Source organism: Malania oleifera, chromosome 9 (genome assembly GCF_029873635.1).
Source record: "Malania oleifera isolate guangnan ecotype guangnan chromosome 9, ASM2987363v1, whole genome shotgun sequence".
In the NCBI taxonomy this organism is placed as follows: Eukaryota; Viridiplantae; Streptophyta; class Magnoliopsida; order Santalales; family Ximeniaceae; genus Malania; species Malania oleifera.
Genome location: NC_080425.1, coordinates 39,329,143 through 39,347,711, shown reverse-complemented (window position 1 = coordinate 39,347,711; position 18,569 = coordinate 39,329,143). Strand labels below are relative to the sequence as shown.

General features: G+C 35.0%; 1 protein-coding gene across 1 annotated transcript in view; it reads right to left on the bottom strand.

The window, feature by feature from the left end:
* Nucleotides 1-18,569, bottom strand: part of LOC131164609 (UDP-glucose:glycoprotein glucosyltransferase) — a 133,680-nt gene that overhangs the window by 60,111 nt on the left and 55,000 nt on the right. Inside the window, exons 6-12 of the mRNA XM_058121914.1 lie at nt 13,679-13,775; nt 13,479-13,591; nt 13,248-13,363; nt 4,783-4,840; nt 1,474-1,626; nt 1,277-1,375; nt 987-1,151 (exon numbers count right to left, since the gene is read on the bottom strand). Of these exons, the coding sequence (XP_057977897.1) occupies nt 987-1,151; nt 1,277-1,375; nt 1,474-1,626; nt 4,783-4,840; nt 13,248-13,363; nt 13,479-13,591; nt 13,679-13,775 (801 nt within the window). The remainder of the gene's footprint in view (nt 1-986; nt 1,152-1,276; nt 1,376-1,473; nt 1,627-4,782; nt 4,841-13,247; nt 13,364-13,478; nt 13,592-13,678; nt 13,776-18,569) is intronic.

Below are 18,569 nucleotides of genomic sequence, written 5' to 3'. Positions count from 1 at the left end.
AATCATTATTCTGGCCTCTTTTTTGTTCTTTTTAAACACAAACAAGAATATTATTTTCTAATAAATGATGTCACTGAACACAGGAGAGACACACACAAGCGTAATGACCAGACCAAAAAATTATGGAGCAATTATATGGAAATCTCTCCTCCCCCTAGTAAGTCCACAAAGCAACTTTAAAAAATTCATTCCTAGGTCAACCTTCATTAAAATAGACAAGGATACTCTCAAAACTATAATTGGTTCTTGTGACAATGAAAGGGCCATCAAGTAACAACTGAGCAGGCGTTTATCCATCTTCCAGCAGGTTGAATCAATAAGTACAGTTCTGCAGAAATAACTTTTTACCCATGACGTTGGGCTAATCATCATGGGCAAATTGCAAATGCTAGTTTAATGCAGGAAAAGACTTAGAGCTTCAATCTCTAGAAATTGCATGTAAACAAATACATATGGAGCTAAGTACACAAGCCATAACAATTTTCTGGAAGAAAAAGAAGATCACTGATAATAACAGCCCAAACAGTAGAACAGAAAATATGACTTCTTGGATATCACAAAATCATTATGATAGTCTCGTCTTTATCCACAAATCTAGCATAGAAAAAAAGAAATTATTACAAAATATCACTTTATAAATGACTATATAGTATATAGTTCCAATGATGATATAACAAAAGAAATCATTCACACAAAAAAAATAGAAAAAGGAAAAAAAATAATTGGGAGAGAGAGAGAGAGAGAGAGACGCTAGGACCAAAATAGATGGAACATATGGGCTTTTCAGTAATCACAAAATCACTCTAGCAGCTTCATCTTTGTCAAAAAAAAAATCCAGCATATGAATAAGCATTTATTATAAAATTTCACTTTGCACAGAGTTATATAGTAATATAGTTCCATTGATAACATAACAAAAACATATCTAAAAGAGAAATAAGAAGGGAAAACAAAAATACTGGAGTGAGATAAATAGAAGCTAGTACCAGACTAGATATATCTTCGGCAATTGGACTATCATTCTTCAGAGGATCTAATGGGGGTTCACCAGAGTTCATTTCAATCTTCTCGATGAACTTTGCAGAATAAAGTATTACCCCAAACCTCATGGGAAAATTATTCTCATAGAAAGAAATAACCATGTCAACAGACTGCAAGATACCAAGGAAGAAAAGTTGCATGAGGTATTTCTGAACAAGAACAAAAAAATTTAAGGATTCATCCTTGTTTGTGGAAATTTGGCAGTCAAATAAAAAAATAAAAATAAAAAACTTGCCTCAAGTCCACAAACAGAAGCAGGATCAAGAACATAAACTGCATGGAACAGATTCTTGCGAATGTAACGTGGTTGTCCAGGAAAGACTGGCATCAAAATCTACACCAATAAAATACAGGGAAACAGAGCTTTTAAAAGAACTCGTCCAAACATGAAACAAACTAAAGACAGCAATAAATGAATAAAACATAACAAACCTCATTTATATTGCTCCGCCATCGCATGTACATTGCATCCTCCTCTAAATTATTGAGGTAATGAACATGCATTGATCGAAAATCCACACGAAACATATTGGCCTCGGGAGGAGGTATAGTCGATAGAAGTTTTCGCACAGTGCTTTGAGGAATCTAAACTTTTTAATATTGAAGTTCATTAGCATGCAGCTAATCTAGAGGCTATTATAAAAAATATAAATTGAATAAAATAAACTAAACACCATACTTCATACATCTACTTCTCAGTTTGAACATATGCACACATATTTTTTTTTAAACGACAGCCATAGGAAAACAAAGAAAATGGTATTAGATAGGAAATATATAAATTGCCTCCATGCGTCACAAAGCTAGTTGAAGCTCAATTTTAGCATACAAGCATGGCCTAAGAAAAAAGGTCTTTCGTGCTGGCATAACCCATACCCAATTTTACCCAACCATACCAGCATTCAGAACTGTGTCACGCAAGTTTTCCTAGCTATACATTCAACATCATCGAACCAAAAAAAACACAGATTACATCAAGACAGCCTTCCAATCATTCTCCAAATCACCCAAAGAAATACTCGTAAAATTATCAAAAAAAAAAAAACACCCTAAATGGACAGTAAAAACACTATTCTATCTCAAAGCAAAAGAAGAGCACATTTATGTCTCAAAATCTTCACTTATTTCTATCCACAACAAAAGAATACAGAACAAGCAAATCTCCATAAAATTTTCTTCTTCTTCCTTCTCTCAAACCTATAGAACAGAATCATTAGAAAAATTTCCACATTTGCTGGGCACACCCATGCCTTGCCAAGAACACCAAACAAATAACTCCACAAAAGCCTACCAACCTCACAATAAAGAATGAGATGTATTCTACAGTTAGTATTAGTTCTATTACCGATTAGTTATTCTTATATATTCAATAAACTTTCTTTTTCTATCAAAAATAATTCCATTAAGGATCAAAGTCCTGGTTAATGTCTTGAATACAAGAAACCTTAGCTTCCTAGATAAGACCAGAGAAGGTAGGAAGAGAAGAATCTTTCAATGAATGCATTAAAAGACCAAAACTATGCCCAATCAAAATCCCCACATCCACCCTCAAATGAAGGATGAAAAGCACAAGGACCTCCATTAGATGATCTAACTTCTCTACTTCCCTGTCATTCGAGATTTCTAAAGGAATGAAAACCACAAGAAATCAAAACCCAATCCAACGAGAGATAAATGACCTGGAGAAGTTGAAAATTTAAGGGCTTAATTGGTGGTTTTGATTGGGGGTGGAGAAGAGGTGATTTTGATTGAGTTGCAAAGGCAGGGATGGTGGTGCAATGGCAGCTGCAGTAGCAGTTCTAATACAAATTGGTGCAGGACGAACACGCACATGGAAAAGGGATAAAACAAAATTCTCAATTCAATTAGAAAACTACTTCCAAAGTGATTACAACACCATACAAGCAATAAAAATTCACGAAATATTTTCCAAAATTAAAACACGTGTTCTTTGTTCAAGATAGTTTGATGAAAATGAAAATATTTTTGTGTGCTTTTCTAAACAATGCATAGGGCTTCCAGGGCTGGGCCTATCTCCATGAAGAACTATGGGCATCATCACCAAACTGCTTGGGTCTCCAAAGTCATATCCTCTTAAGCATATGATCAGATGAAACAAAAACTAAGCAAGCTACAATGAAGCATTTTATGCAGATTCTGCTCCTGAACACTTAAGGCATAGAGGAAACACCAAAAAAGAAAGAATGGAAAAATATTTAAACATAGCATAGGTCAGAATGAATATCTAGACAAAACATACAACATTAGACTCATTTATACAGAAAAGGACATCAAATAGCAGTACAAAAATGACTCATTCTCCAAATTTTGTATTACTCTTTTTTCTCATTGTTGAATTTCTTTTATTATCATAAAAATAGTAATCATCCCTAATCCCTTTCTGCATTGATACGATAGGAACTTCTATCTGGATGAGCCAACAGGTCCACACAGCAGTTAAGCTACAATCATGGTCTTAAATTTCCACGAAATTGTCGAAATTTTTGGTTTCCATCACCCTCGAAATCAAAATGGAAGTCAATTTCCATCTTACATAATTTCCATCAAAATATCAACGAATCATCCGAAATTTATTGAAACCTAAAAATTTTAGTGAAACTTATCGAAATGTAACTATAGAACGAAATTTTCTTGAAATTCAAATGAGACTTTGGAGTGAAGTGAAATTTCTCTCTTAATTTTTTTTCTAATCAAAACAAAAGATTATTGGACCACTTTTGAAATTATATGAAAAAACAAACTTACAGCAACATTTTGTTTAACCATTCATGTCTAATTATCATTATTTATATAATAAATAATATTTAAATTCATATAAACTTAGAACAACATTTTATTTGACCATTCATGTCTAAATTATCACTATTTGTATAGCAAATAAAATTTAAATGATTTATGAATTTCATTTGTATTAACTGAATATGTTTAACACACATTATCTTACAAGTATGTTTGATACACATTATATTACACCTTTTTCCCACCTCATACACAACATAAATGTATTTAACTTGTAATATGTTAGTCCTAAAACTTGCATTATTATATCTATTAACCATTTCTAAAGTTTCATAAAAGAATTCTATGTCTTACTACTGATTTCTGCTGTTTTTTCAAATTGAAATTGAAATTTCCATCAAAATTTCTGTACTTTGGGAGCTTCGAAATTTGAGTGGAAATCGAAATCTAAGACCTTGGCTACAATTCTATTCAAGCCCTTAGTTATTAGCTAAGTTTTGATTCAAGCTGGCATCAGGAAAACTAGTTTAGCCCCTGTTTGGAATATCTTAAAAAGCAAGTACTTTTTTCAAAAAAGTACTTTTTATAAGTACTTGTGTCAATAAGTAGTGTTTGGTTTACACTTAAACAAGTACTTATTTTAAAAAGTACTTTTCCAAACTACTTTTTTTTTTTAGGAAAATAAGAATTGTCTAAAAAAAAAATTTAAAGAAAAAGTACTTACAGTAAGTAATCCCAGACTACATTTATTAGAGAACTACTTTTTCAGAAGCACTTTTTTCCAGAAAAGTACAAATGGGCTACTAATGCCAACCTCTAGCTAACTAATGACTGTCTATAAAGTAGGAAACTATGGCCTGATCAATAAAACCAAACCCTAGTATAACAGTAAAGTGTCTGATGCGAAGGACAACAAGCCACTAAAAAATGCTTGTGAAGAAAAGAATGGCAAGAGCTGTGTAAAGAGTATGTATGATTTACCTTCAGTTTCAAAAATTGGTCAGCCAGCGATATCTCTTGATGGATCGTATCAACCAACCTATAGGGCAAAATAATTGTATCATCAAAAACAGATGTTGCAATTATTGTTCACATCTGGGCGTAAATTTAAGGAACAATTTTGGCCAGCAAAAGCTCAAGTGTGAATCACCCTTTTAAGTAATGTGTGCACTGTGCACAATATATCCAATTCATTTAGTTAAAACAATTCAGCATGAAACAAATGTAATATTTTACAAAGAATAAATCAGAAGCACCTCATCAATCAATTTGATTTAGCAAAGGATACAACTCAGATCAACCTAATCCATATTGCAACTGTAAGATAGCCTATTGTTGGGCATTTGCATAATGGCTTAAGCTGTTAGTCTGCATGGTTCTTCAACATGGGTATCAAAGCATCATCAACCTAAATTTTAAGACAAATTAAATTTAAGAAAAAAAAAATCAATGGTCAGCATTTGCTTGTCCACATTTTAAAGCTGAATGGCCTCATGTCAGACCCTTGACCACCTGACACAGCAGGGGCATGTAGACCATTAGGCCATATGCCAAGGCAGCATCAAGAGCATGGGCTATATTGTAGTTTCGAATTGTTAACTATGCTCCTAGGAAGGACCACGTAAGATTCTCATTCCTGGTTGTTGGGGTGCCTCGGTTGGTACTTAAATTGGTTAGAGATGGACATGGTTGGGGTCATGGTCTCTAATCACATTATTAGAGTGACCGGTTTTGATTATGCTGCAGGATGGGTGGGTGGTTAACTCAGTAACTTGCCGAATGCATCAAATGTCATGTGTCTACATCCTCATGTGTGGTAGATGACATGATTGAGGGGAATCCAGGCACAACCCAGATATTTGACTCTTAGACCATGTGCTTTGGTCAAAACATGGGCAGCTTGCTGACATGTTAATCAGCGGAGCAGGCAGTTGCCAATTTTATGTAATGGCCAACTTGCACTCCCTTGTTTGAGGGAATTTCATGGGTTTCCAACATGAAGGCAGTACTCCAACCGTGCAACAAGAATTAGAGTTAGTTCCTTGTTGGCACATGTTGGTAACATCTAGCACAGCGAATGCAGTTGGGGTAATCAACTGCAATCCTTCGACAGTTACGCTTGTCAACGGTGTTAAATAAACATGTTATTTACCAGAAGCACCAAGAAATTCTGGTAAAGTTCGTACATGCTTTAGAGTGCATTTCTTTTATCTTAATAAAAGATTGAAGGTTGGGAGGTATTGGTCCTATAATTTGTGTACTGCATATTGTTCTGTCTCTCTACCTGCAGGATCATAAATCAAAGAGTTTGATTGCAAGAAATTTGACTGAACCAAGTGGGACATGGTGTCATGATGATCAGGAAAAATTCATAGGTAGTATAGAGTTTTAGACCAAGATGACAATTGGTGCAGAGCCTGGTTTGTTTATGGAAATTTTAAGTTGGTGGGAGAGAGTTAATTGATTGGAAAGCTTTATTAGTTTTCCATACATGGATGAGGCGGTTACATTAGCAGTGCAATGTGAATGATCAAACAAAGAATTGATTGACTTGTGACAGAGGCATACTGATCTTGTGATCATGATAGATACCCTCTTTGATGACTAAATAAGGAAAGGCTTGGTTTTAATATTGTAAAGTAGGCCATGTCTTCAAGATCTCGGGGATGAAGTTTCTCACAAGGTTTGAGTTCCTGAACCTATGTTCCTTGAAGGTACTAAAAGTGCAAAGAACTTGGGGAATTTTTTGTGGAATATGGAACAATATTTCAAGGCTGCCCATATTCCAGAGAATGAAAGAGTTGCAATTACCTCAATGTATTAGGCACATGATGCTAAATTGGGGTGGTGCACAAGAACAAAGATGATGCCAATGTAGGAAGGCCTCGAACTGAAATGTGAGGAACACTAAAGGAATTGAAAACTCAATTCCTCCTTTGCAACGCAGCATGAGTTGCAAGAGATGCCTTTGAGACTGTTGAAGCATACGGACACAGTTTGTGATTATGTCAAGGACTTTAGTTTTTTATGCTAGATGTCAAGAGCAAGTCAAAGGAACATAAGCTATTCAACTTCTATTCAGGTTTCAACATTGGGCACTGGTGGAATTGCAGAGACAGAGAGTGAATGACCTCCGTAAAACCATAGCTGTAGATAACAGGTTCGTTTATTTTAGAATCAATTCTAAAATCAAGAGTTCCAAAGCCATGCCATAGGAAGACAAAGGCAAGGCCAAGGAAGACAAGGGGGAAGGAAAAGGTAAAATGGGGGCAAATCCAAGGTGGAGGGGAGTAATCAAATAAGGGAAAGCAAGCTTCACAAAATTCCAAATTATTGTTGCTTCATATGTAATGGTGCTCATCAAGCCTGTGACTGTCCCAAATGAGAGAAATTGAATGCTATGGTAGCCTCACAGTCAAAAGATTGCGATTCTGATGGTGAGGGAACATCACATGTCTCAATCTGTTGCAATTGTTAAATGCTTTTACCAAAAAGAAGCCTCTTCTGGAAAAGAGGCTCATGTACACGCGGGTGAAGATCAATGGGATTGGGGTGGATGCAATGGTGGATTCATACATGACTCATAAATTTGTCACCAAGAAGGGAATAACAAGGTTGGGGCTTGAATTCTCTCAGAATTTTGGTTGGATCAAGGTTGTAAACCCTGAACCCAAGCCCATTCATGGAATGGCTAAAGTTGGATTGTGGGGAAGGACGATGTAAGTGAATGACTCTGCTGTTGGTCAACTTTGATATTGTCTTGGGCATCAAATTCTTCATGAAAGCTAAGGCCAAGTTAGTGCCCATGAGCAGGACACTAGGCCTTATGTTTTGTTCCAAAAATGTAAAGACCCAAGCAAGAGGAAGGAATGCAGAAAGTTGGTACGATTTGGATTGCAAAAGGGGGATTCGACATTCTTGGCTAATCTTAGGAAGCCAATATGGATTAGTTGGTGGAATGGAAGTCCCTGATGTGATCAATGACTTACTGCAAAATTCATTAATGCAATCCATTCCCAAATCTCTACCACCACAACTTGCAACTAATCCTCAAGTCAAATTGGTTTTGGGCACTAGACCCACTAAACAAGCCTTTTCTAAGATGGGATCTTCAGGGTTGGCTGAATTGAGGAAACAGTTGGATTGACTCACCCAACCTTCCAAAGCCCCTAAGGTGCCCCAATGTTGTTTCAAAAGAAAAAAGATAGTTCTCTGAGAGTGTACGTAGACCAAGTGTTAAGCAAGGTCAGCATCAAGAATAAGTTCCATGTTCCAAATGTGGAGTGGCTCATTGAACGGCCATTCAAAGTCTCTTACTTCACAAAGCTTGATTGGCAGCTAGGGCATTGGCAAGTGCAAATTGCGAAGGGGGCACAAGTGCAAAACAGCCTGCATGACTAGAGATGAATATTATAAGTTGCCATTCCGTTTGGAAAATCCTCCTACTTTCTATAATTTAATATATGGTATATTCATTGATTACATTGGCCATTTCTGGTTATATATCTAGATGATATAGTAATTTATAGTGATCCCTTGCAAGACCATGTGTAGCATTTGAGAAAGGTGTTAACCAAGTAATGGGAAAAATCAATTGCGTGTAGAAGGAAAAGAAGTTTTTTTTGCCATAAGGTGATGTCCTTGGGGAACTGCGTACACAAAGGGCAAGTCAAAATGGGTGGAAGGAAACCATGGACATTCTTGATTGGCCTTCACCCTCAAAGGTTGCTGAATTGCCTTCATTCGTGGGGTTGGCTAATTGGCTAAATAAGAAATTCATTCAAGGGTATTCAAAAAAAAGGTTGCTTCATTGAGTGATTCACTGAAAAAGGATAAGAAATAGGTATGAGCATGCCTTTGATGAACTGAATACGGACCGTATCCTCATAACGAGGGTTACAATTGAATGCATATGCCACTCTATGTGCATATTGATGCTTCTGATACTGCAACTAGGGGTGTCCTAGTCCAAGAAGGCCATCTCATAGCCTTCGAAAGCAGAAAGCTGAAGGATGCTGAGACATGGTATTTCACTAATAAGAAAGCAGTTGACGATGCACTGTCGCACATGAAAACATTACCTCCTTCAGACTCAGGTTACAGCAGTGCCTTATTGCATGCAGTACTAAATTAAAAACTCAGAAGAAGCTTATGCCAAAGTAAGTCTGCTAGCAATAGTTTTGGCTGAGTTTGATTTTAAGTGGTCTGTAGACGAGGAAGGCGCTCATTTGAAAAGAAATAGAAGCCTATATAGCATCCCTGGCGTTAGAATGCAGCTTTGTTGATCGGATCAAGGATGCTGCAAAGATTGATGTTCAATATAACAGATTCCAACAAATGATGCAGAATGGCAACGTACATCGCATTGTTACTAGTTGGAGGATGGCTCATTGTAAGCTAACGGTAGCAAATTTTATGCCTCTTACAGCAGCAGAATGAGTTTCTGAGGGAAGTGCATAATGCAGAGGGGGCTAGGCATCCAAGAGAAGAAAAGACACTTGCTTTGTTAGCACAGTCCTTCCATTGGCCTAAGATGGAGGAGGATGTGGAAGCTTATTTCAAAAGATGCCTTGTTTGCAAATAAGATAAATTAGAAAGGCAAAAGGAAGCAGGGTTTGTACAATATTTACCTATCTGAGAACCTACGGAGAAACTTGTCTATGGATTGCATTGGGGACTTCCAAAGGATATGCCATCTATGTTTGTTGCGGTAGATTGATTTTCTAAAAATATGCAGTCTTCACTGCAGTGCCATATGCTTGTCCTTCAAAGGTGGCTGCAGAATTATTTTTCAAGCATGTGGTGAAACACTTTGGATACTTGAGGATATTATGAGTGACATAGACACAAGGTTCATGAAACTTTTAGCTCACTTGTTCATCTTTAAGACTAAATTGAAGTTCTCTACAAGCAATTACCCCCAAACAGATGGTTAGAAAGAAAAGGTGAATGCTTTGGCTTGAGGAGTATCAGAGGCACAATGCAAGTGCAAGTTTAAAAAAAATTGGGTTGATTTATTCAATGTAGCCTAATTTTGTTATAACCTGCATGTCTTCTGGAATGATCCTGTTCAAGTTGCTTTTGAGTTTTCAGCCTCTGGCTCCACATGAGGTGCATGTGCAGCATATGTCCTGCTTAAAAGCAAGCAGAAGATCTTTAAATAAGATAGTGACATTTTGTCAAAGGCAGTGAAGGCAGTTGGCATATGCAGGAAAGAAAAGAAGAGATGCGCAATTCCATAAGGTGGATATGGCGTTGCCAAAATTAACACCACAAATATGCAACAAGATCTACGGTAAAATGGTTCATAAAAGATTGATTCCCAAGTATGATGCTCGTTTGAAATACAGAAATGAGGGGGTAATGTTGCCTACACATTCAAGTTGCTAGACAGGTTGAAGATACATCCAATCTTCCATGTCAATTTCCCCAAACCTTTCTATGCTGACCTCCTAAATGCAGGTAGAAGAACAACGAAAAGAACGTGGCCAATGATCAAGTAACTTTTTGATAGGAATATTAATAAAATTACAGATCACAGAGCTAAGAGTTCTAAGTAGGAAAGATAGGAGTCCTTACCACTTAGTAAAGTAGATGAGACTGCCAGGGGCAGAAGCTAGGAAAGGGATCTAACATTATGGCAATTTGAGAATCAAATTGAGTATTACCTTAATCTTCCACTTAGGACGTTGGTGTCTTCTGGTAGGGTGGTTTATCAGCCCCTTGATCACTTCACATGGCCATGGCATGTTGACCATTGGCCAAATGCCTAGGCAGCATTTGTCATGGGCTATCTAGTGATTTTCAGATTATTAACTATGCAGCTAGGAGAGAGCACCTGCAGGGTTTGTGTTCCAAGAGGATTTAATAATAGGCCGTAAACTACTCAACCTTCCTCTATTTTATGAGCACAAGCTATCTTAGGACTATTTGTGCAAAGAATTAAATTTTGAACACTAGACTTAGTTTGCATGGCCCAAAACAAACCAGTTAACAGCATAAAATGGAAAGCAGGTTGAGCAAATATTTCAGTTCCACTAAGGTAGTGTCTGGTTCGCAGTTGGAATCGGAATCAGAATTCATTGGAAACGGAAATGGAATGCTAGATTTCTCTCTCACGTTTGGTTCTACACAGAATTGAAATCGAAATTGTATTATAGTGTTTGGTATATTTTATCTTATATTTTATAAGTATTATAGTTTAATATGTAAATTATCACATGTAAATAAAAATATCGTATTTTATAACACTAGAACATAATTTATTATTTAATATAAAATTATAATAATAAAACAACCACCATAGCATTATATTTTATTCCACAATAGTACTTTATTCTTTTTTTATATTATATAATTAGTAAAATTTACTATTATATATTTGTATTAATGATATTAATAATATTAATAAGCAGTATAATAAAACAACTACCATAGCATGATATTTTATTACACAATAGTATTTTATTCTTTTTTTGCATATTATATAATTAGTAAAATTTACTAATGTATATTTGTACTATTGATTTTAATAATATTAATTTAATCTTATTTTAAGGTTCTACATAATAACATAATAAATAAATAATCATAACACAATTACATCATAGTATTTTATAATTTACTACTATTCTATTACTTTTTATGTGTTATAACATTACTATATAATATATATAATGTAAATATTAATAATAATGGTTAAAATATGTTTATATTATAATATATAATATATTATATATTTATATTTAATGATGTCATAATATTAATATTTTTTTATATTTATATAATATATATTTTATTATACTATATATAATATTACATTATAATATGTGTCTGCATATATTTAATATACAATAGTATTTTTTTTATACTATATGATTAAATATTATTTTGTACTTATAATTGATGATAATAATAATATTTTATTTTATTTTATTTTTATGATTATAAATAATAGTATAATAAATCAATAATCATACCATAAGTATATTGTAATATTTTAGCATCTAATATTGGTCTATTAATTTTTATATGTTATAATGTTATTATATATAATAAAAATTATTAATAATGATGGTTCAATATTTATTTTGAAATATATAATAATATTTTAAATATTAATAATGATATCATAATATTAATTTTATTTTTTAAATTTATGTAATATATATTATATTATATAAATCATCATATTATAATAAATAGTGTTTCCCAGGAATTAGGATTTGATTCCAGAGTAAAAATCAGGAATCAAAGTCAGGAATCAAAATGTAAGTAAAAGGAGGAATCCCATTCTTGCATGGAACGGGAATCGGAAAAAGATTACCGTAAAACAAATGTTAGGAATGATAATCAACCATTCCAATTCTGATTCTTACAGTTAATTATCCATTACCAAACACCACCTAATTGAATTATATAAGGCATATGGAATCAGCCCAAACCATGTTCAGATCCAGAAATGATGTTATCTAAATCTTCCCTGCTAGTAGTGACTGTAAATGCAAGCCATGCACAATCACTCACCTAGAAGCACCAAAAACCACCAAAAGTTTCCAATAATTGACAAAGAAACAATGTTTTAAAAGGCTCAATCTAAAATACCAATCCCAAAAAGGCTAATGCATTACACATTGAGGCTTATAAATTTGTACAGAAGGTGCACCTTTTGCGCCTTTTAAGTTGAGGATTATGCATCTTGGGAGTTTGATTCTCAAGTTAGATTTGATTAGAAAATTTTAACCACCTGTTTAAATATAAGGAATGTCGTAATATAAGTTGATTCCGAAAACTCTTGAACCTCAACCTTTCCAAATTAATTGAGTGTTATATCTTAACTCTTGAAAATAATTTGAACTTTGTAAAGTTATACCTATCTCTTGCCATGATATATGTAATGAATTTAAGTGAATCTAACAAGTAGTTTACGAATTATATTTAATTTCTTTTTTATATTTTATTTGTGTCTTTCCTAATTTTTCTTTATTTTTTAAAAATATGTGTTGTTTATTTACACATTTTTATCAAAAAGTAATTCTCAAAAGGCTTACAACTCAACGCCTTGAGGCCTAAGCATAGCCTCTTAATGGTTAAAACGCCTCGCCTTATGCTTCGTCTTTTAAATCATTGCCAATAAACAGCAAAAACTACCAGCATTAAAATATCCAACCCACGCTACAAAATTTCCAAGCTTCAATGTAAATTAAGAGGCTATGGAATTCCCACAACATTTTATCATTGATACACAAAAATATAATCTCAAGCAATCAAATTTCAAGCAAAACATAATAATAAAAATAATATCAACAGTGACAAAAATCACAAACCTCATATCTACATGGATTCACAGTGAAGATTTAAGAAAAATTGGGTAATTTGTCACATGAAAACGGGTACCAAAAACAGAAAAAAGATATTGTTTAGAAAAAGGGGAGAAAAATCATTACATATAAAGGTCAATATCATCAATATTGACTAAAGCGCCATTCAGTGCCATTAAGGACTTCCCAGGAGGGATCATTCGCTGGTTCACAATTATTTCATCCTTAACTGAATCATTGAGCTGAAAAAAGTTAAAATTTATGCACATTAATTACGAGACGCAATAACATAAAAATATATTCTGAAAAATTTGACACACTCCATTGAACCAGTAAAAATCTAGAGAGATGATCTACCTTCATGCGGGATAAGGAAGAAACCACACTAGGAAAATTCTGATTTATTTCCTGCATCACCCGCAGAGGATCAGAGGCATGAACTATCCTCTGTGCAGTTTGATGTCCTAAATCTGTCAAAAATTGGCCCACATTCCCATTTCAGAATTCTATCCAAAACAGAACCTTGAAAACAAATTAAGTTCTATATCAACAGGTACCCTTCAATTGCCAAACTTCAAGTGTATCTGATATTGATGACGACAAAAGATAATCCCTAAAAGCCATTATCTCAGACGCCAGCTCAGGTTTGCGTTCCTGCATGTTTATTTTTCATACAGAGGCAAAAAATTATTAGCCCTGTCAATACAAGGTTCATAGCTTGTACCTAATTAAATTTATCTAAACTACAATGATCACATAGTCAGGACTATTTCTAGAGGAAACAACCATTATTAGAAATTGCAAGCCCCTATAAATTTCCAAAAAAAAAAAAAAAACAATTCCATAAAAGAGACAGTATTTTCATTTACCCAACCAGAATCATTCATGGTTTTTGTTTCCTTGAATTGAAAAACAAAAACAAAAACAATTTTTTGCTAATGACTGGCAGCTATAACGTCAGCTCTGTCTATGGGAAACTTACCTCTCCTGCATAAACCAGAAGCAAGTTCCCCTGGAAACCTATTTGGTAGCCACCTGCCCCAACAAAGGCTAATTTTTCTATCTGAAAGGAAATTTTTGGGAAGATTCTCACAATTAACAACCTTAAGAAAAGTAGTCTGCGTCTGGTCTAAAGATATTTTTTTTGTGAGAGGAAGATGCTGGTCTATTGAGCATATCCTCGTGCGCTCTTCTAGGACCAGAAACCTTGGGATCTAATCACAGCTCCGATCAGGCATCAGCAACTGCTAAGACAGTGGAGAACAAAATTTGAGCGTGGAGAGGCATTCGGTCAAGCAAGGAAAGAAGGAAAGCCTCAAATCTAATTTCCCTTGCAATTTGTTGGATTTTGTGGAAGGAAAGAAATAGAATAGCCATTGCAGGATCAGCGACATTGCTCTCTATTATCAAGATAGGACTACCATACAAACTTGTTGGTATATTGGTTTGTAGATGATAGAAACACAATTCCAAACCTTTTTTACATCTTGTATTATGGGTGATTCTTTTCTTTTGATACAAGGTTGTACATGGCTGCCACCTCCTTGTTGCCCTTTAATGAATTCTCTCTATGCCAACACAAAAGAAACCGTAAATGTGCACTATAGTGTAAAAGCAAGTACATTCGCACTGATGATAAAGGGAACGACCATGCCAGGAACATATTAGCCCCAATATCTTCAATTTATTGATTGATGAGTTCATCTTTACATCTGCATTAATTTATTTTTTCTTTCCTATTTTCTCAAGTATTATAATACATTTTCAAGCTTCTTTCAAAATAACAACGCATTTTAAAATTCTTCCAAAATTTTGCACATTTATCTTGTTTTCCTTGATCTTATAAAAATTAGAACCAATTAAACTCATCTCAAACAAAACAGTAACCATGACCTAAAATCTGCACTTTCAGAATGAACACAGCTTACAGAAATTAATTGTGCCCTTTGACCCAAGGATTTGATTCTGATGATAACAAAACATGTGTTATGTTTATGCGTTAAAATAGTTTTTTTGAATCAAATAATATTGCCTTGATGGGCAGCAGGATGAAATTACCCATTCTGGTATCGGCAAATGCATCACCCTATAATTTGCATGAGATTACTCAATCTGAACTGACAGTCAAAGCTAATTTTTACTATTTATAATAGAAACATTATTTTAATTGTGCTTGTTACTAAAATTTGAAATAATATAGTCTACATTCTTTTTTTGACTTTAATCGTCATGATGTAGGACAAGTATTAGAATTCAGCGATAAAGAGAGAATTGAGAGAACTAGGGGAGAGAATTGCATGAGATTACTCAATCTGAACTCACAGCCAAAGCAAATTTTTACCATGCACAATTGAAACATTATTTTATTTGTGCTTTTGACTGATATTTTAAATAATATATAGTGTACATTTTTTTTATTTTAATCTTCATGATGTAGGACGAGTATTAGAATTCAGAGATAGAGAGAGAATTGTAAATTCAGAGATAAAAAAATTGAAAGGATTAAGGGAGAGGCAGAAGGGGAACCTGCGAGAGAGGGGCAGAGAGAGAGGGAAACTGCAGCAATTCTGATTTCAAGTGGCAACTGTACAATAACTTAAATGTCCAGCATTCATACCCACTACAATTACCAACACATATTTACAAAATAACCCCAACTAAACATATAACTACAGATACCAAAGAAAGTCACTAAACAATACAAAAGAGATCCTAATACAAGTACAGTTTCCAAAATCTACACCTAAAATAGGTGTGCCAAATGGGTGGCCTATAGGATGTAGACGGTCCTCCATCACTTCATAAATCAGACTTCATTTAAATCCTCCTTAAGGGTCTAAGGAGACTTCATTTAAATCCTCCTTTCTAGTCCTCCTTTCTTACTCAGATGACTTACATTTATATCTTTTGGTCTAGTTGAGAACTTTCTCAAATGTGATTTAATACCATAAATTGGAAAGATTTTAAATTCAAATTTTCTGCAATTTGATAAGAAGAAAATTTCTTTGTTTATTCCTAGGCAACCATACCTTTCCTTTTCTTAAGGGAGAACATCTACAAAAATTAAATGATCCAATTTTTCTTATCTGGAAATTAATTTGATGCAGGGCAGCATCAAGAATCTGCAGCCTTGGTAGAGAAGAGAAGAAACTGAAGAGAGGGAAGGGGAAAAGAGGATAACTCATTCAAAAAAGAAAACTCACATTTCACTTCAAATTAAAATTCATCAGCCTAACTTCTACATGGCTTTCACACACTATTTATAAGAAAGCCTCTAATACATGAATTACACATATACCCCTAAAACAACATGAAGTTACAAAGACCTTATAATACACAAACAATACAAACAAGCCCCCAAATACACATAATACAATACTAATTAAACTAAACACATAACAAACTACCAACCAAACCCAACAATTCCTTGACCTAATTCTTCTTAATTATTCTCCAACAAGGGTCTTCCCAAGGGCTAGCTTCTTCTACTACGTCGAATCTCCCCCAGTTAGAAAAAATTAGGCCTCAAATTTTAAAATGTTAGGATCATAAGTAAGACGACAAATTGCTCTTTGAAATCAAGCACTAGGGTAAGACAAGAAACCATGCTACATTGGCAGCACCATTGACTTGAATTGAGAATTGACATCAAGGAACTCATCGGGAATGACAACTTCTACAATAGGAATGTCTGAAAAACGTTGGATGTCTTCAAACACATGCATTTCCTTCCCTATAGTAGTGTAGTGTCTTCAAGTTGACAAACTCTAACAAATTCTTTGTCTTGGTTGGTTGGTAGTGCAAGCTTCAAGATGATTTTCTTACCATTATAATGGAAGACATGTATTCTCATGTCCTAGAGTCACGCCCAAATAATTTAACCAAGGAGCACCAAGAAGTACGTGACCAATCTTCATGGGTATGATATCACACCAAACAAAATCAAAATAGTCACCCATTTGGATGGGAACCATACATCTTTCATAAACATGTAAGGTACTGTTATCAATCCAAGAAATCTTATAAGGCTCTAGGTGAGGTTCTGGATGAAGTTGCATACAGGTGATCCATTTGTAGAAACCATATTCATAGGGCATCTTACATCAATGATGATTTGGCAAACACTTCCTCCACACTTGAGAAAGGTGTGAAAAAATCTTGAAGGTATGATACATGCCATTCCTTTTTCCAATAATTTGTCACCATATTGCTGGATTTATACATATACCACTGCATATCTGCAACTATAAATCACCAAAAGTCCTTAACACAAATTGGTCACAATTCCCAATCTATTCATGTAAAACCACAAGTTGACTCTCAATTTTCAAATGCTATCTTCAAGTCACCTTTAATCCTGAGTATCATGCAGAAATGAAACAAATTCACTTATAAAACACAAAAAATTGCAGCAACAAAAACTGATGTCCACTGCTGGCAGCAACAATTTCTCGCTTTTTGTAACAAATTATCTCATTTTTTTGCAAAGTATCAAGTCTACATGCAAAATATCACATCACAGATCAAAATATCATCGAAGCAACCCAAATATCATGGCCAGGCAATTCCTCGCAACACTAGAAATAACATAACAGAGTGGCAAAGTTCCTCCTCTCGCATGTTGCCAGCACGTGGGGCGTGTGAGGCTCCGGCAAGGGTCCTCCAGCAGTATTCAGGCAAGGGAAGACAGGAGGTGAGGATTGCAATGGTGGTGGTGGTGATGTGATGAGAAAAGCACAGGAAGTGAGAGATTTAAAAGGGCCGGCTGGGGAATCTTCAGCCGGCACGTGGAGCTTTTTTTTTTATCGGACAGCAATGAAACTTTGCAGGTAAGCCTTTCAGTGATGTCTGTTTCTGATGGCTGTGGTGTTATTGCAAGGCAGTGTCTGGAAATTAGAGTTTTGAAATAGGGGGATGATTGTAATTTTTCTGAAAAGTTGCAGAACAGTGCAAGTTGCGTGTATCAAGTCTACAAGCAAAATATCACATCACAGATCAAAATATCATCGAAGAAACCCAAATATCATCGCCAGGCAATTCCTCGCAACACTAGAAATAACATAACAGAGTGGCAAAGTTCCAATCGCGTGTCGCCAGCACGTGGGGCATGTGAGGCTCCAGCAAGGGTCCTCCAGCAGTATTCAGGCAAGGGTAGACAGGAGGTGAGGATTGCAATGGTGGTGGTGGTGATGTGATGAGAAAAGCACAGGAAGTGAGAGATTTAAAAGGGCCAGATGGGAAATCTTCATCCGGCATGTGGAGCTTTTTTTTTTATCGGACAGCAATGAAACTTTGCAGGTAAGCCTTTCAGTGATGTCTGTTTCTGATGGCAGTGGTGTTATTGCAAGGCAGTGTCTGGAAATTAGTGTTTTGAAACAGGGGGATGATTGTAATTTTTCTGAAAAGTTGCAGAACAGTGCAAGTACGCTGGTTTTCGGCTTCTGCGGC